This window comes from Heteronotia binoei, chromosome 21, assembly GCF_032191835.1.
Source record: "Heteronotia binoei isolate CCM8104 ecotype False Entrance Well chromosome 21, APGP_CSIRO_Hbin_v1, whole genome shotgun sequence".
NCBI classification, from domain to species: Eukaryota; Metazoa; Chordata; class Lepidosauria; order Squamata; family Gekkonidae; genus Heteronotia; species Heteronotia binoei.
The window spans coordinates 119,190,310-119,210,348 of NC_083243.1; the positions used below are offsets into that span (position 1 = coordinate 119,190,310).

Sequence of the window (20,039 nt, forward strand, 5' to 3'; positions counted from 1 at the left end):
TGACACCACTTCATGTCCCCCCCCCACAAGTGGTGGCCATTTTGGGGAAGTTACATCACTTCCTGTTTCCAGCAGGGCTCCCTCGCAAGTGGTGGCCATCCTGCGGAAGTGACATCACCGGAAGTGACATCATATCCTGTATCTGGTGGCGTGCACACACATAGGGGGGCCCACATAAATCTTGGGCCCCAGGCCCCCAAAGCCCTAGCTACGCCCCTGCCTGGAAGGTCAGATGCTGAAGCTGAAGCTCAAATACTCTCGCCACCAAATGAGAAGGGAGCACTCACTGGAGAAGATCCTGATGCTAGGAAATACAGAAGGCAAAAGAAGGGGACAGCAAAAGATGAGATGGCTGGACAGCATTGCTTTGAGCAGACTTCGAAGGATGGTGGAAGGCAGGAGGGCCTGGCATGACTTTGTCCATGGGTTGCAAAGAGTCGGACTCGACTGTGCGACTGAACAACAAAAAACCTCATCTTAAATAGGTACACACATGGCCCAGCCTGACATGGCTCAGTCCAACCCGACATGCCCTGGCCCAACAAGGTCTCATTTAGGTCAGATCTGGCCCTCATAACAAATTAGTTTGACACCCCTGGACTAGATGGTCTGTATGGCCCCTTCCAACTCTATGAATCTACTACCTTAAGGCCTGATCTAGCTATATTATGTATGCAATAAAGTTGGATGTGAAGAGATTCAGGACTAAGGTATTTGTTTTTGCAAGAACATAGCAATGCCCAGTTCAGCAGAAAACGTGACAAACAGGGTAAACCCCCCACAACTAGTAGTATGCAATGTCACAGAGGCTTTTACAAAATACCTGGAAGAAGGGGCAATTAGGCAGGTGAGTGAGGGACAGGGCAATTTTGGAAGGTAGATAGAGAAAACTAGAGCCACCACAACAGAGGAGATAGTGTGCAGGGATTGGTTTTGCCCTCTCCCCAGAATTCTTGCAGGTTCCCTGCCTGACAGTGTCTAAGCCAAGTACACAATACCACACACAACTGAGTATATTAGACAGTGTAGATCAACAGAAGATTCAGATTACAAAACACAATGTTATGACCAATCCAGTTGCTTCTATTTGTTCTAGCAGTATTCAACTGGTGACTAGTTAAATTGTTAAAACCAGGGAGGGGGAGAGGCATGCAAAGCAAATTGCATAGCTATTTCTACAAGGCATATATCTAATCATGGATTGTATTCTCTCTCTGTTCATACTGTTATGTAAGTCAAAACATTCTAAGAACCACTACTGTGGTATAGTGGTTAGACCAGGATCTGGGAGACTCAAGTTTGAATCCCACTCCCGTTCCAAATTTGCCATGGAAACTTGTCTTTGGGTCAGTCACACACCTTCAGCTTAACTTTACTTACAAAGTAGTTGGGAGGATAAAATAGAGGTAAGAAGAAAAACGTAAGCCATTCTGGGCCCCCACTAGGGAGAAAGGCAGGGTATAAAATAAATAAATAACAGATAAATTCTACACAATGCTTTCTAAATTAGCATCTTTCAAAAGAGTGCAAATTGAGATGAATACAAACCAGTGTCTTATATGGAATCAAATTGTTGGTACATCAAAATGTATTGTCTACTCAGACAGCAGGGTCTCAGGAAGAGGTGTTCATATCACCTAGGACCTTAACTGGAGATATGCCAGGGACTGGACCTAGGGCCATCTGCATGCAAAAGAGATACTGTACCACTGAGCAATGGCTCTCTCCTATGGTGTTTGGATGGTCAGATATAGCTATTTTCCATTTTACATACTATACAGGTTTTTCACTGTAAGATCTTAAATATTAAGCAATATATGAGGAAGAAAGTAAGAAATGATTTGGAATTGAGAGTAATGACTTGGCGTTGGGAGTAATCAGTGAAGTGGCTAAGTTTGCAGATGACACTAAATTATTCAGAGTGGTGAGAACCAGAGAGGATTGTGAGGCACTCCAAAGGGATCTGTTGAGGCTGGGTAAGTGGGCGTCAATGTGGCAAATGAGGTTCAATGTGACCAAGTGCAAAGTAATGCACATTGGGGCCAAAAATCCTAACTATAAATACAAGTTGATGGGTTGTGAACTGGCAGAGACTGACCAAGAGAGAGATCTTGGGGTCATGGTAGATAACTCACTGAAAATGTTGAGACAGTGTACAACTGCTATAAAAAACGGTCAACACCATGCTGGGAATTATTAGGAAGGGAACTGAAAACAAATCAGCCAGTAGCATAATGCCGCTGTATATATCGATGGTGCGGCCTCATTTGGAATACTGTGTACAATTCTGGTCACCACATCTCAAAAAAGATACGATAGCATTGGAAAAATTGCAGAAAAGGGCAACTAGAATGATTAAAGGGTTGGAACGCTTTCCCTATGAAGAAAGGTTAAAACACTTGGGGCTCTTTAGCTTGGAGAAATGTGGACTAAGGGGTGACATGAGCAAGGTTTACAAGATTATGCATGGGATAGAGAAGGTACTTTTTCCCTTTTTCACAATACGAGAACTCATTGATATTCAATGAAATTGCTCAGCAGTCGGGTTAGAACTGATAAAAGGAAATACTTCTTCACCCAAAGGGTGATTAGCATATGGAATTCACTGCCACAGGAGGCGGTGGTGGCTGCAAGCATAGACAGCTTCAAGAGGAGATTGGATAAACATATGGAGCAGAGGTCCATCAGTGGCTATTAGCCACAGCGTATTGTTGGAACTCTCTGTCTGGAACAGTGATGCCCTGTATTCTTGGTGCTTGGGGGGACACAGTGGGAGGGCTTCTAATGTCCTGGCCCCACTGATGGACCTCCTGATGGCGCCTGGGTTTTTTTTGGCCACTGTGCGACACAGAGTGTTGGACTGGATGGGCCATTGGCCTGATCCAACATGGCTTTTCTTATATTCTTAATTACATATAACATAGCAATCAAGAGGAAACAGCTACTGGTTTAATTAGTTCGCTCTGAATCATGTCAGTGGATATGGCTAATAAAGTCATCTTAAAACTGCCATACTGAGCAGTCAGGGAACAGGAACCAAACCACCCATGTACCAAGAATGACCTGATACAGTCCACTCCTAGATGTTATATAATGCATGGTGTAGAATACAGTAAACACTATGTGGGGCAACAAAAGCACAAGTACCAGAAAGATATGCTATAGAAAAACTGGAGATTTCAAACATCAGTAGAAGACAATGGATCTTCTTCAGACAACTAACCATTACATTCAGTATCAGCAAAAATTACCTGTGTTCGAGCAAACAGTAGCATACCGAACATGGTAAAAAGACACAGGTGAAGAACTAGTAGCAGCCCAACACTGTCAGGAAGAGAACGCAAATGTCAGCATTAGTTCTTTCATCAAAATGCAAGGAGAATGCAGGCAGGAATATGCCATAGTCCACCGTTCCAAGTAAATTACATCAAATTAATATTTTTCCCTCAGTTCAGGTAAAGAGCCTCAGCTGAGAAAAGTAATAAGTCCCACTGAATTTAATCAAAGGGGGAAACACAGGATAAGCAGTTTATCTTACTCAGGCTACACAGAACCTTTCACTGTCAAGAAGGAAGAATGTTTTTTCCTTTCTTCACGGAGCTTCATCTGTGCTCAAGAGATCGCACACAACTTTAAACTCTTGTGTAGAAAGAGCATGGTTGCTCTCCAGCATTATCTCCCTCCCATTTTCAGAATTAGATCCAAATAATTTAAATGCAGATTTTATCCTCATTTTCCTTCTCAGAAAGAAAAACATACTATGGAGGAAGAATGACTGGATTTCTGCACAGTATTTAGCTATCTACTACTTATTGACTGAATAGTAATTACTGTAACTTTACCCACCCTCCCATTTCTGTCAAAGTACTCTTGATGCTTTTTAGTGTCTTTTTCATCATTGATGAATTCTGAAGGAGAAAGAAAGGCCGGAGGAATCGTCTTATTCTCAGAGTCTACGAATTTAAAAAAGAAATAATATTTGGCCATGAGAAACACATCAATATTCGAACAAGTGAAATAATTACTTCTGCACCATTCAGGCACATTAAACAGTTAACTTTTTTTTTTTTTGCAAAACACAAACACATAAAGTACAAGTTTATATGGCACAGTATGGTGAAAAAACACTATTTAGAACTAGGGCTACTAAAATAAATATGCAAGTTTGTTTTAAAGCATGCACTTTTCTATTACTGATCATCTTCAGGATGGATTTTTAAAAACAGAGCGAACAAATTAATGAAAAGTGAAATATTATTAGCAAAGATGGATCATCATGTTCAGGACATCTAAACCACCAAGTGAATCTATTATAAGACAGTTGTTCCTATTTTCTATTGCCATTCTCTAACAATAAAGAATGTTCGTGAATCAAAAGATTTATCCACACCCTGAAAAATTAACAATTTCTTCAGACTATGGTATCTATCTATACAATTTGATCATAGTGCATCTATCCCAAAAATGTTATGAGAAAATGGAGAGGAAAAGTCACTATGTGGTAATTTTTTCTTGATCTACATGCACTTAAAAACTTTTCTCCAGAATAATGAAAGCTAAGTGTAAGTGGGGCTTTTTTTGAGCAGGAATGCACAAGAATGCAGTTCTGGCTGGCTTGGTGTCAGGGGGTGTGGCCTAAAATGCAAATAAATTTCTGCTGGGATTTTTTTACAAAAAAGCCCTGTGAGAAACAATGACGACATCAGTGGGTATGGCCTAATATCAAATGAGTTCTTGCTGGGCTTTTTCTACAAAAAAAAGCCCTGAGTGTAAGTGACAAGGAAGAGATGATTTGACTGTTGTCCTATACTGGAATCAGCACCCTGATCCCATCCTGCATTCCTTATACACAGACAAACTTAGGAGACAACCTGAAACATCTAAAAAGATAGTCTTTTGCCACTGAAAATTTATGCAATAATACATTTGCTAGTTTTTAGAATGCCAATAGAGTATTTTTTTTCTTGTTATAAAAGCAACAAACAGATGATGTTTTCAAGTTCCATAGCTATGAAGGAGGGAAGAGACTTTTTGCTTCATCAAACTAGATAGGCACACAGCTACCTATTCTCATTGACATGGAAGGGATGGGTCAACAGTCTACATCTAAACCTACAACAACCGGGCATAACTGGCCCTCCTGAAATACAAGAACTCAAGACAAACAGATAAGTTGCTTGACCCAGGAAAACATTTTTACTAGTCAGCATTCAGATACTAACTGATAACAGAAAATGGCTAATTCATTAATAACCGATCTGTTGAAAAATCAATGACAGTAATATATGGAAGTGTTCTGATCTGTGCATTATTCAGGCATCTATCTTAAAATTCAGAGAGATCAGTAAGAGGAAGCAGAGTGCAAAGAAACAGACTCATCCACTGGAGAAGCTCCTTTACAGTTTCCTATTAGTATCCTTGAACCAAATACAAAAAACGATACTTCTTGCAAAACAGGATTGCACTCATCAATTTTATTTTGTATCTTCTTATCTATGACACCTATCCTCTGGAACAGGTCCCCCAGAGAAGGTGAAGATTATTTCCACTTCACTCCATTTTCATATGCACTGTAAAGCCTTTCTGTTTAAGGAGGCTTCTGAGGGCAACTGAATGAATTTAGGCAGCTGAGTACACGTGGCAGAGAAAGACTTGGAGCCAAGTCCTTCCAGTGATTGTTTTAGCCATATATAATATTTTCAAGGACATTCTTATTGCTTAAATGTGACTAATTTGTCCACAGTTGTCCACACTATCAAAGAATTCAGCATTCTCTGATGTGAACTTATTTTTTCTTTTTTTCCTTGTATTTTATATTATAAAATTTATCTTTACTGGAGTTGTCAAAATTAACAGACAATTTTAACAAAATGTTTATACTATAAAATTTGAAAATGGATCCTGTGCAATTGAGACAAAATAATAGGGGACAATCTATGTAAAGAAAATATTGTAGAACTAAATCGTTGTGAAAGTATTCCTATGCAAAATAATACCAGAATGTATTGTGGGTTTTTTTTAAAAAATTTTCCCCTTCCCTATCCCTTTTCCTTCTTAAAATCAATAAAACTTTTTGAAAATGAAGAATTTAGCATTTCTAATGTTATAAACTGTACTTCAAATATTCAAATATTTCTCCAGTCCTATTATGATACTGTTTTGATCAATACACTTTTAGTTTATTAGAAAGCTTTTGTTCTCTGTTTTCAATCCCACCCATTCCCCAATCTCTCAGAGGGCAAAAAGTGTATTGATACATGTGCTGAAGTAGCATAGGTTATATCTTTCTCTAATATTGGGTATATTCACAATTTTGCTTGTACAAATGTCAGGTATTTAAACATGTCATAAATATGCAAATATGTGAACATAAATATGCTAATACGCAATAAAATGACTTTAGACTGATAAACAAGTATTGCATGCATTTCAGTTTTTCTTAATATTTCCAATCCCTTTGATCCAAAACTAGGAACACCTCTTTTTTCATCACTTTTCAAAATTGTTACAACTCTAGAGTCAAACCAGACCAGATACAAAGAGAGTAGTGATGAGCACCTGGGGTCTCTCCATGACTTAATTTTTCTGAGAGCGCAACATGGTAGGAGGTTAGTTACCCCATTGCACCCTTTATCCATACTCCTAACAGCTGCTACAAGCACCAGGTTTTTTTGGGGGGGGGGCAAGCAACCCCTTTTAGTAAATTAAGTTAAGAGTCAGACTAGATGTGATGGGGGTTGCTTATGTATTTGCACAAAGTCCATCTAGGAAGAAAGCAGGGATGGGGTCTCTTTTTTAAACCAAATCAAGTTTGTTTGTGAGTAATAGGGTTGCCAACAATTACTTTCCCACATCCATGTGCTCTGCTTTTCTTTATGAATACACCCCACTCTACTAACTGCTTTCGTTATTTATGAATGGGCAGATTTGAGTAGATACACAAGTTCTCTCTACTTATTATGTATACATCGTTAATGCTAGCAACTTTCTTCAGTTGCCAATTGCTTTCCTGTGGCCTCTCTGTACGCAAGAATTTTAATTCCCTATACAAGATGCAAAAGCCCTTTGGTGAGGGATCTCTGAGAATTTGATCCCAGCCAGATGAAGAGAGAGTCTGAGAAAAAACAGTTTTGGTCATTGAAATCAATGGTAGCAGAATTCAATGTGGAAATAAAATAGCTTTAAATAACTACCTAATAAAATCAACCAAGATTTTTTAAAAGAAAACAACTAAACATAAAATTTAATATCCTCAGTTTCAGTGCCTTTTATTTTAACCTTCTAGCACTAAACAAGCAAACATATTCAAATTACAACAAATTCAACAAAACATCAGTTAAAGGTTATGTGTTTGGCAAGGCAGTCATTATCTTGCCACAAAATATTAAATAAGCAAGTTACATAAACTTTGTAAGTTGCCTGTATACAGTTATCTTTGTTTCCTGTATGAAAGTTATTTAAACCAGCTCTCCATTTCACAAAGATGTATACATCAAAAGGGATATTTCTGACTGCATTTCGAAACCAAGACAAAAACAAAACTCTGTGTACAGTGAGACAGCAGAAACTAGCACATTCATTACAGAAAGCAAAGTTCCTACAATATATTTGGGCCTACATTTTCTGAGCATTTCCAACTGCAGCGCCAGTTCTTTAAAAACAGCAGTTATTTTATCTCATTCTCTCTCTCAAACCCATTCAGAGAAAGAAATACAATGATACGCTTACCGTGCCACAGGAAAGACATATCGAGGCAGCCCAGTCTGCAAGTGAGACAAGTAGCACCACAATATACGCCAACAGCCACTTCGTTTTCTGAAATTCCTCCCATCCTATTAGATAGCTCTGGTGAGGCAATATACATTTAATGTAAGTTAGGTCAATGTAGGGTTGCCAAGTCCAATTCAAGAAATATCTGGGGACTTTGGGGGTGGAGCCAGGAGACATTGGGGGAGGAGCCAGGAACAAGGGTGTGACAAGCATAATTTAACTCCAAGGGAGTTCTGGCCATCACATTTAAAGGAACAGCACACCTTTTTAAATGTCTTCCTTCCATAGGAAATAATCAAGGATAGGGGCACCTTCTTTTGGGGTTCATAGAATTGGACCCCCTGGTCCAATAGTTTTGAAACTTGGGGGGTACTTTGGGTAGAGGCACTAGATACTATACTGAAAATTTGGTGCCTCTACCTCAAACAGCTCCCCCAGAGCCTCCAAAACCTCCAGATCAATTCCCCGTTATACCCTATGAGAATCAGTCTCTACATAGGGAATAATGAAGTGCTCAGCAGACGTTTCCCTCCCTTCCCCCCCCCCCCATTTCTTGCGACTCTGAAGCGAGGGATTGGCCTCTCTACTCACGAGTTGCTGACAACTTCTTCCAAGTAATACAGACACACCACCCAAGAGGAAGCCTTTCAATCGGAGACTGAAGCCTCCAAAGGGGGAAAGACACATGGTCCTCTGTGGGTGGAGCTTCCCCCCGCCGGCCAGCTGACTGGGGGGGTGGGAAGGAACCTGGGGGAAGAAGAACCCCCGCTGGGACCTGGGGATTGGCAAGCCTAGGTCAATGTAAGATTTTTTAAAACATATATAGGGAAGAAATGGTGCTTGGTACATTTTGTCATGCTTGGTTTTTTGTTTAAGGGTCAGAGCCACTCACTTGAAAACAGGGCATTTACAAGCGGAAACTTGCAAAGACTTGCAGAAGGCATTTCAATTCATTTCCTCCACCATTTCTTCTTTCTCATTCCTGAAAGCCCCCTTAGCCTCTTACTGCCATCTCTCCTTCTAAGGTTGCCAACTACCAGGTGAGGCCTGAAGATCTTCTGAAATCACAACAGATCTCCCAATTAAAGGAATCACTTTCCCCTCAGAGTTGCCAGCTCCAGGTTCAGAAATTCCTGGAGATCTGGGGATGGAGCTTAGGGAGGGCAAAATTTGGGAAGGGAAGTGGCCTCAGCAGGGTATAATGCTATAGAGTCCATCTTCCAAAGCAGTCATTTTCTCCAGGGAAACTGCTTTCTATAATCTGGACAGCAGCTGTAATTCTTGGTGATCTCCACCCCACACTTGGAGGTTGGGAACCCTAGTTCCTCTGGAGGAAATGGCTGTTTCCTCCAGAGTCCATAGAATTATACCCTTCTGAGGTCCCTCCATTCCGCAAATCCCACCTTTCCCAGGCTCCAGAACCAAAATCTCTATGTATTTTCTAACCTGAAACTGGCAACCCTATCTCCTTCCCACCCAACAGCCAATCTACCTTTATCTTCCCCTCTGTTTTAAGCTTTCCCGCTCCCCCAGGCAGCCCCAACCTAGGAAAATTGGGGCCTAATTGTGTGGTGCTCATCACCAAGCGCAGCACACTTGCACAATAGGAAATTGACAATTGTGAGGTGGCACCTCACTTTCCCCTATATTATCCTCCACACACTATTTCTTCTTTCCCTTCACCTGGCAACCCCTATATTCAATCTGCCTCCCATCTTCAACTATATTATTTATTTACTTCATTTAAATGCCACCTTTGTGGTGGGGGCCAAAGCAGTTTACATTATTCTCCTCTCCTCCTTTTTATCTGCACAACAATCCTGTAAAGTAGATTAGGCTGAACATATGTGACCAGCCCAAAAACACCCAGTGGGCTTCCACAGCAAGATGGGTATCTGAACCTGGGTCTCCCAGACCCTACTACTCTGAAGTGCTGTTATAGCACACAGACTTTCATAGGGTGGCTTCTCTTGAACCAAGCAGCCAGACCTAGTTGAGTTGTGCAGGTTAGGTGTTATCAAGTCACCCAGGGTTGCTTCCAGGCCTAGGGTTGCAAACCTCCAGGTGGAACCAAGAGATCCCCAATAGGGTTGTCAGCTCTGGGATGGGAAATACCAAGAGCTGGGGGACGGGGGGTGGAGCCTAGTGTATGGCATTAAAGCAGGCATTTTCTCCAGGTGAACTGATCTCTACCACCTAGAGATCCATTGTAATCCCAGGAGATCTCCAGATACCACCTGGATTCCCCCAGAATTACAACTGCACTCCAGACAAGAGATCTGTCCCTAGAGAAAATGGCTGCTTTGGAAAATGGATTCTATGGCATTTTATTTAGCCAAGGCTTCTCCCCTTCTCATACTCTGACCACTTCATACTCCACCACCATTTCTCAAGTAATTTCCCAATCTGGAGCTGGCAACCCTGGCCCTAATGAGCCTTCCCTCAAAGGCCAAAATAGGATTGGAAAGGACACTACCCTCCCCCCCCCCGTCTTTTATTCACTGAAACCTAGTGGGGAATACTTTGGTTTCCTAGCAACAGCCACTGAGGGAATCCATTGCTTAAAGCTACAGGCAATCCTTTTATCCCATTCGAGTTTTTTAAACTCCTCAATATTTTTTTTAATTTCATATTTTTCTGAAAATCTGGAGCCCTTTTCAAGTTTGTAGAAAGACCTGTCTTGCCTGTTCACACTTCCAGTCACCAGATTTAAATATTCAAAGACTTGGCCAACTTTATTAGTAGTATATGGATTTCAGACATCCAGTCTGCCTGCTGCCCCTCAACACAGAGCCAAAACTGGGTCTGATCTACACTTAAGCATAGTGGTGCTCTTATAAGAAAGGACTCATGCCCTTCCTATCTGCATTGCAATAAATATATCCTTAAGTCTTCACTCACCTTTACAGAGACATCCACTATAAAAACAAAGAAACAAAGCAGTTCAATGCTTTCAGTCAGGCCACAAGGTGGCTCCCAGGCTTTTGAGCGATATCGCACATCTGATGTAATTGTAAGTGATGAAGGAAGTTCAATGAGTGCAAGCACTAAGATTAGCGTAATGGTGATATTCAAAATCCTAAGAGAGGAAGGGGACACAATTGCTGTAGTCAAATGCAAAGTGACTGAAATGTTACTTAAAAGTAGCTGTGTCAGTCTAACACAGGAGTGACCAAACTGTGGCTCGGAAGCCACTTGTAGCTCTTTCACACATATTGTGTGGCTCTCAAAGACCCCACTGCTCTGTTAACTGACTTGGAGGAAGGATTTGTCTCTTTACATCACTTCTCCAAGCCGAGTCAGCCAATGGTTTGGAGAATGCTTTTAAAGTTAAAAGTTGCTTTCTTTCCACCTCCACCTCCCCCATTTTCCTTCCTTCCGTCCTTCCTTCCTTCCTTCAGGTGGCTCTCAAATATCTAATGTTCATGTCTTGCAGCTCTCAAACTGACATTTATTCTATGTTGCTCTTATGTCAAGCAGGTTTGGCCACCCCTGGTCTAATACAAGAAAGTCAGTCTTCAGATGTTTAAAACAGATTTTTCATGTATATGCATCAATATGGAAATACATATGCTTGTATGGTTGCCTTGCATTAAGTCTGTACCTCTTATGTTTCATGAGCTTTGTGCCCAACTGTTTATAATGGGTCTGATCATTCAAATTTCTTCTGTCTGGTGCTCACAAAAGCCCGTGTTTCCAGCTGTCACCTTCGTTCAACAGTCCCCATGATCTCAAAAAGATTAATGCTTGGGATCAGAAGATCCTCTTCCATAAAGAAAAGGGGGGTGGGATCAATTTTCCCCAGTTTGCTTCTCCTCCCTGTAGCTCGCTGTACCCTATGGCATTGTGTCCATAAGGTCACCATCACCCATAGCACCAACATTTCAGCAATTCTAGCAGGCTGCTGAGCAGCATACAAACTAAGAGAGCTCTCATACAGCAAGCAGTCCACTTATCAGTTACGGACTAGCAACAATCTGAAAAATAAATAAATAAAAATAAATCTAATTAAACCTAGGCTCATGTAGACAACTGTCAAACTAATTGAAACCTGGTAGAGAATAAAATAACCCAGATGATTTTGTCACCCTTGAGGCCTTTTCTTAACCTTTTGCAGAAATACCTCACAAATTATTGGACAAGCAATTAAGTACAAATCTATCTATATGAACTGAGACTATAGACATTTACATGCATTGATGTGGAAGAAATGGAACAATACCAGAGAAATAAGTTTTCCCCTTACTCTCCTTTTTTTAAAGTAACATTATCAGTATACAACTGGCACATTCTAATTCTTGTTGTAAATATAATTTAAAACAAAAATAAGGATTTTCTAAAATGTTACCAGAATACTTAGGACAATGACCACAGCACTATTTGGAGCAGCAGACCATTATTCATCAGAAATGACATGGTTCATGGCACAGAAAAGCAGCTTATTGACAAAGCCTGTTTACAGAAAGTCTTGATATGAGCAGTGCAAAAGTATTAAAAATATATGGTTGGAAGGCACATGATATAGCAGTCCTGCTGAAAGTTCTGGATAGGAGACCTGAGAACCTCAGATATTCTAAGTTCCATAATGAAAGAAAGGAGCAGGGTATTTGGGGGGTGTTCTCACCATTGGCAAACTCTTGAATAATACCACCGATAAAGCCACAAGGAATCAGAGTCCACACGGTGATAAATGGAACGATACTAAAGGGATGAAAGGCAGAAAGAGCATTCAAATATCACATTTGGTCTATTCCTCAAATGTTAATTATCAGCATGCAGGCAACTACTGTGTCATTCAAATCAGCCTAGTTTTCTCATCTTGGAAGGCTCTTGGAGTCATGAGCAAGTTACATGACCATTGGTATCCAAAATCTTAACAACAAACATATATAAATTAAGCTTCCTAATGGGAGGGAAGGCACTTGGTGTAGCCCAGTCTTATTAGCTAAGCAGGTTAGGTACTCTGCATCTTCCCACATGCACAGAAACCCTCTGGCTGGTGTTGCTATAAGTGGGTTACACCTTGATGGTATTTGCATACATAAGCTTCCTAACAAATGCCTAAGACTCTTTGCTGCTGCATAGATGGGAAGGCTAAAAACAGAGAGTTTTAGGGTAATTCAAATTTGTGTAGTAACTTAGCCAGACTACTTCAATTCTCTAGCTCTGTTCTCAGTTCATTAGCCAAACATTACCACTGTCCAACACGGTTAACATAAGCCCAATTTACCTGAATTGCATCTTCAATGAACACTACAGCTTGATTGATGTAGAGATTCTGGTCATCAGTAACTACAAGATTCAAAGATATGATAGTAATTTCTATGATCCCAATGGAATTACTGACTGGTTTGAAAATCTGAAACAAACTAGTAACAATTTTTTTTGGTCTATCTCCTAATTTTGTGCATCAGAAGGGGGAAAGAATGGGAAAAAAGCTCAGTACAGTGGCTCCCTTCTATTTCATTGCATAAGGATAAAAGAAAACAAAAGAAAAATCTATGGGCTGGATCCATGTGCAGAGTTCCACTCACAGAATGGAGCCATGCCACTCCCATACAGCCTTTCACAACCCCTGAAAGTAGAAGAGCTGGTTTTTATACCATGATTTTCTCCACCTTAAGGAAACTCAAAGCAGCTTACAATCACTTTCCCTTCCTCTCCTCACAACAGACACTTTGTGAGGTAGATGGGGCTGAGAGAGTTCTGACTGAACTGTGTCTGGCCCAACATCATCCAACAGGATTTAATTAAGCCCCCAGGACAACAGAGGGCACAATGAAGGGGGTCTGCAGTGGGAGGGAGGAATCAGCAAAAATCTCACCTCCCTCCACTGGCAGAAAATAAACTTTAGACTCACACCTGAGGGATTAGTCAGCTTCACAAAACTAAGCCTTTTAAAAGAGAATCACTGATGTTTATCAAGTCTATGCATAGGGGAAAGCCTGACCCCCAAAGACTTGTTTGAATTTTAAAAATAAAAGCCAAAGAGAAATCCTGTCCACATTTACAGCAACTCATCATACAAAAACCCACAGAAAATATTTTCCTTCCATTTCCCCGCCAAGGACATCTCCCCATCTACATTGTTTAACTGTGGTTAATTCTGTCCACAACTATTATGCTTACTTTGCATGATGATAATACATTTTTGAAAAGCTCAGCAGTTTCAATGTTCTGAAATTTAACTAAATATTAACATAGGCTGCTAGCCCTATTATGACTGTATGGGACAGTTTCTGTGCAAATAATACTAATTTTTTACTACAAAAAATTGTGTTCTCTATTTTCTGCTTTAATTTTTCCCTGCTGCTTAGATGGCAAAAAGAAAGCTACATGTGCTAAAACAGAATATAATGCAACAGCCAAATAATACAATTTTACATGCTGAGTTGCAAATTATGCATTTCTCAGCACAGCAAAGAAAGTTTAGGATTAATAAATTAATGTTTCCATTTTTGCCTATACCTAAAATTGTTAGCTAAAATTCATTAAATCTTTCAAAAAGTTAATTTGGGTACCTTATATCCTACTACTTCATTCAGATAAGTGTAAAGTTTTCTTCTGGAAGAAGACTCCACATTTAGTTGTGAGAGGAGTGAAATAATGAAATGAGCTGAAACAAACAGAAGGTACTTTCCAAAGAAAGAACCAAGTGTAATGTCTCAGTGATTGTAAAAACAGGTATGCTAAGCACAAATGCTTGTAACCATAGAACAGGTGCATTAGCCATTGTTAAAACGCAGAAGCAGAACTATTGTAGTAAAAGAAATGACACAGTTGATCAGGCCATGACAACAGCAGAGATTAATAGCAATAGAGACTAATAAGTAGCAAGTACGTAGGCGTAATCAATATTAACTGACACACCCTGCTTCAGAGAAAGGTACTGTTAAATGCACATGCAATGTATGTAACGGGAGGGGTACATATCAAGGAGGGAGTATGAGGTAGGCATTCAGATAGTCTGTACCTTCCGAGTGCCTCAGCCTATGGGGAAAGGAGGAGGGACTCATTGGCTGGGAGTACAGGATAAAAGGGCATGTATGGAACTGATCAGGGAGCTCGTTGCAAAGCAACTCCCCTCTTTCCTGATATCAATAAAGTTGTATATTTTAAAGGAGACTCCTGACTGACAGTTCTTTTTCTTTGAATCTCCTGGAGGGGCCGGGAGAGGTTGATACATTGTCCCTAACAGTTGAAAGCAGACCCAGCTGACCACCTGGTTCTATGCATGTTTAGAAATACCACATGATTCAGTATGAGATCCTTTTAAGAAAAAAAGCACACACCTATTATAAGTTTTGCTTAACATGAAGTACAAGAAACTATTGCAGGACATCTTGTAGTTTGTATTTGAAGTAAGTGAAGTAGTGATCATACATTACCTTCCAAGGAACATTACGTCCAGATTCTAAAAACCATTAGCTACCAATACCAGGCAAAGTATGTGAACCCCTGAAGACTGCTCTGTGTTACATCTGTGAATGGATCAACATTTTTTTGGACTAACAGTTTTTAAAACGAGAAATTGTGTTAAATACAATATGAATCTTTAATTTAAAAAGTTGACTTTCTCTTAAATAACCCAAGGAGATGCTATAACCTCACCATCCAGGCTAGCCTGATCTCATCAGAACTCCAAAGCTAAGCAGAGTCAGCCCTAACTAATACTTGGATGAGAGACCTCCAAGGAATACCAGGGTCATGACATGGAGGCAGGCAATGGCAAATCAGCACTGAACATCTCTTGCCATGGGCTTGCCAGAAATCATAAGAACATAAAAGAAGCCGACACAGGGATTCGGAGGTTGGCCTTACAATGACTTTCCTCCTTCCTTGACGGTCGGGAACAAAGGGTGGCAATTGGGGGAGAGTTGTCCCAGAGGCAATCACTACATTGTGGGGTGCCACAAGGGGCAATGCTCTCTCGGATGTTATTTAACATCTAAATGCACCCCCTTGCCCAGATTGCCCGGAGGTATGGGCTTGGGTGTTATCAATATGCGGATGATACCCAGCTCTATCTACTAATGGACAGTCGGCCTGACAGCGTCCCAAAAAATCTGAACCTGGCGCTGCAAGCCGTGGCAGGTTGGCTCAGGTTGAGTAGGTTGATGCTGAATCCAACGAAGACAGAGGTCCTTTGCCTAGGTCATGGCAGTCTGGGAAGGGAAATCCCTCTTCCAATTTTTGATGGTGCGCCATTGAAAGTGGTGCGCAAGGTCAAGAGCTTGGGGGATCTACTGAAGCCTTCCTTGTCAATGGAGGCCCAGATAGCAGCCATGGCTAAATCAGCTTTTTTCCACCTTAGGTGGGCATGGCAGTTGGCTCCCTTCCTAGAGCGTGATGACTTGGCAACAGTGATACATGCAGCGGTCACCTCGAGATTGGATTACTGTAATGCCCCCTACATGGGGCTGCCTTTGTGCCGAACCCGGAAGTTGCAGCTAGTGCAGAATGCGGCAGCCAGGCTGTTATTAGGGCTTCCAAAGTGGGAGCACATACAGCCGGGCTGCGCGAACTGCACTGGCTGCCAATTGTATACTGGATTTGTTACAAAGTGCTGGTCATTACCTTTAAAGAACCATATGGCTGAGGACCTGCCTACCTTAGGGACCGTCTCTTCCCATATGTGCCCCAGAGAGTGCTGAGATCAGGTGCACAAAATCTTTTGGCAATCCCCAGGCTGAAGGAGGCCAAATTGAAGAGTACAAGGGAAAGGGCCTTTTGGATCGTAGTTCCACACTGTTGGAACCAACTACCGGATGAAATGTGGGCGCTGTGGAATCTTGTTCAATTCTGTAGGGCCTGCAAGACTACCCTTTTCCAACTGGCCTTCTCTTAATGTGGATTTTAGTCTACTACATACAGCCATCATAAATTACAAGAGGAGAACATCTAGAACATAGCACCTGTAAATGTTAGCTTTTAACTTTGATGGTTTTAATTAAATTGGTTTTAAATAGCAACTATTATGAATTATATATTGTATTGATATAATGGTTTATATTGTAATTGTGTATTTATTATATGTTGTGAGCCGCCCTGAGCCTGCTGCAGCAGGGAGGGTGGGATATAAATAAAATATTATTATTATTATGTTGGATCAAGCCTAAGGTCCACCCAGTTCAACACTCTATGTCACACAGTGGCCAAAATTGTCTGTAGAAGCCACCACTTCTTGCAGCAGTGAATTCTTTGGGTAAAGAAGTACTTCCTCTTATCTGTTCTTATGTTCTAAAACCTACTGCTCATTAATTTCATTGATTGTACTTGAATTCTTGTATTGTGAGAAAGAGAGAAAAGTACTTTTTTCTCTACCTTCTCTATCCCATGCATAATTTTGTAAATTTCTAACATGTCATCCCTCAATCATTTCTCCAAACTAAAGAGCCCTAATCTCTTTAACCTTTCTTCATAGGGAAGGTTTTCTATCCTCTTAATCATTTTAATTGCCCTTATCTGCACTTTTTCCAATTCTATCATATCTTTTTTGAAGTGCATTGACCAGAACTGTACAAAAGTATTCCAAATGAAGCTGCACCACAGATTTATATAGGGGCATTAAGATAATAGCTGATTCATTTTCAGTCTCCTTCCTAATAACCCCCAGCACAGTATTTGCCTTTTTTATTGCAGTCACACACTGAGTTGACATCTTCAATGTGTTAGCACCTACCACAACTCCAAGATCTCTCTCCTGGTCAATTACTGCCAGTTCAGACCCCCTCAAGATATATTTGGCTGATAATGTCACCATTAAATGCATTTTATGATAATTAATGATTTTATAACCTATTAAGTTATGCTGAATCTACAAGGAGACATTCAAATGTGGCAAATAGTAAAAGGAAAGAAAATACAATGGTTGGTATATCTTCAACTAACTTCAAGACTGAAAGAAGCTGCTCATGCTTATAGAGGATAGATAAGAGATTTAACTGATTTGGGGGTGGATTACTCAATGGAAGGATCACCTTCTAGGACAAATTTACGAACTTTTACTTCAATATGATACTGAAACGAAACAAATGGAACACTTTCCCTATGAAGAAAGGTTGAAACGCTTGGGACTCTTTAGCTTGGAGAAACGTCGACTGTGGGGTGACATGATAGAGGTTTACAAGATTATGCATGGGATGGAGAAAGTAGAGAAAGAAGTACTTTTCTCCCTTTCTCACAATACAAGAACTCGTGGGCATTATGAAATTGCTGAGCAGACAGGTTAAAACGGATAAAAGGAAGTACTTCTTCACCCAAAGGGTGATTAACATGTGGAATTCACTGCCACAGGAGGTGGTGGCGCCAAAGCATAGTCACCTTCAAGAGGGGTTTAGATAAAAATATGGAGCAGAGGTCCATCAGTGGCTATTAGCCACAGTGTGTGTGTGTGTGTGTGTGTATAAATTTTTGGCCACTGTGTGACACAGAGTGTTGGACTGGATGGGCCATTGGCCAGATCCAACATGGCTTCTCTTACGTTCTTAAGTCAAAATGTGTATGCTGAAATAGACTCAAAATCTTGGGCGAGAAATAACATTTCAACAATGGGAAAGCTTATGGATGAAAGGTAAAAATTCACTGTGAGTCAAACACTGGAAGAAAACTATAAGATGTTATTTCAATGGCATATAACTTCTAAAGATATTAAAAATGTGGACAAGGACTATATTGGGTCTTGCTGGAAGTACAAAGAGGTAGAAGGCACTTTCTACTATATGTAAGCAAGACAAATTTGGAAAGACATACACGCAGAGATTCAGAAAGTTTTAAAAATTATTTTTTAAATGAAACCAGAGACTATGCTACTGGGAATTTTACCAGATGAAACTGAAATAATACTTCATGAATTATCTTGCTATTATTTAATTGATGTAATTTTAAGATTTTTAGAGATATTTATTGCATTGTATTATTTGATGCTGTAACCTACCCTGAGCCCATTTCAGAGGTAAGGGCAGGATAAAAATCACAAAATTTAAAACATCTGAAGTTTGGATTTGGGGTTCCAATGTGCATTACTTTGCATTTGCTCACATTTAACCTCATTTGCCACATTGATACCCACTCACCCAGCATCAACAGATTTCTCTGGAATGTCCTCCCTGGTTCTCACTGCCCAGAATAACTTAGTGTCAGCTGCAAATTTAGCCACTTCACTGCTTACTCCCAACTTCAAATAATTAATGAGCAATATGCAATATGTTCCTCATGCACCTTTTTTGCCTATCACCAACTTGTATTTTAGCTGCCAAAGCCTTTTATTTATCTCACTCAGACTAGTTGTCCATGGCTTAAAGTCATCCTTCTTAACTGCTTCCATTACTTTGTTCATTAAGCATACAGGCCTTTTTAAAATACCTATTTGTACCTTTCCTAACCTGTGGCATACATTATATCTGAGTTTTCAGGACTGTAGTTTTACATAGTCTCTAAGCTTCTCAAAGGGATTTGACCCTCCTTACCTTTTCTTTCAGTTTCTTCTTCACAATCCCCTCATTTGAGAAGTTACTCCTTCTAAATTTAAACATGGTTGTTTTGGTCTTTTTAGGCAACTCCCTATTTACATAAATGCTAAACTTAATAGTACTATGGTCACTGTTCCCAGCTGGTGCTATCATGTTTATATCTCTCACCAGGTCTTGAGCATTACTCAAGAGTGGTCCAAGTGCAGGATTGCTTCTCCTTGGTAGGTTCTGTGACCATCTGCTCCATGTTAACCTCCATTCCAATGTAGGCTTCCCAACCCTCCCGCCCTGGCGGGGGACCCCAGGATTTCCACCCTCTTCCCCCGCTCCCCCAAAAAATGGAAGTGGGGGGAGGGGTGGAAATGGCGCCGGGGAGCATGGCCAGCCGCTGCATCCCGGAGCCGGCGAGGCCACCGCGCTGCACCGCTGCTGCCCCCTCCCCTCCCACCTCAGCTGCTCCTCCGAGATGAGCCCAGGCTGAGCCCATCTCGGAGGAGCAGCCACAGCGAGCGGAGAAGAGGCCGCCGCACCGCTGCCGCCTCTTCTCCGCTCGCCATGGCTGCTCCTCCGGCGAGCAGAGGCGGCAGCTGCGCAGAGGCGTTGCATGCTCCGAGACCGGGCGGCTCGCCATTCCCCCCCTCCCCCCTAGCTCCACCCCAGTGTCTCCTGGCTCCACCCCCAAAGTCTCCTGGCTCCACCCCCAAAGCCCCCAGATATTTTTGGGGTTGGACTTGGGAACCCTATTCCAATGTGTCTAAGTGTATGCACACACAAAAACTCACACCTTGAACAAAACTT

At 41.0% G+C, this 20,039-nt stretch overlaps 2 protein-coding genes across 2 annotated transcripts in view; both read right to left on the reverse strand.

The window, feature by feature from the left end:
* TPCN2 (two pore segment channel 2) overlaps positions 1–20,039 on the reverse strand; it is a 65,705-nt gene that overhangs the window by 42,488 nt on the left and 3,178 nt on the right. The window contains exons 2-7 of the mRNA XM_060261523.1: positions 13,001–13,062; positions 12,395–12,471; positions 10,672–10,849; positions 7,729–7,845; positions 3,847–3,953; positions 3,252–3,324 (exon numbers count right to left, since the gene is read on the reverse strand). Of these exons, the coding sequence (XP_060117506.1) occupies positions 3,252–3,324; positions 3,847–3,953; positions 7,729–7,845; positions 10,672–10,849; positions 12,395–12,471; positions 13,001–13,062 (614 nt within the window). The remainder of the gene's footprint in view (positions 1–3,251; positions 3,325–3,846; positions 3,954–7,728; positions 7,846–10,671; positions 10,850–12,394; positions 12,472–13,000; positions 13,063–20,039) is intronic.
* NADSYN1 (NAD synthetase 1) overlaps positions 12,407–20,039 on the reverse strand; it is an 83,950-nt gene continuing 76,317 nt past the window's right edge. Inside the window, exons 21-22 of the mRNA XM_060261525.1 lie at positions 13,001–13,062; positions 12,407–12,471 (exon numbers count right to left, since the gene is read on the reverse strand). Coding sequence (XP_060117508.1) covers positions 13,024–13,062 — 39 coding nt within the window. The 3' untranslated portion in view covers positions 12,407–12,471; positions 13,001–13,023. The remainder of the gene's footprint in view (positions 12,472–13,000; positions 13,063–20,039) is intronic.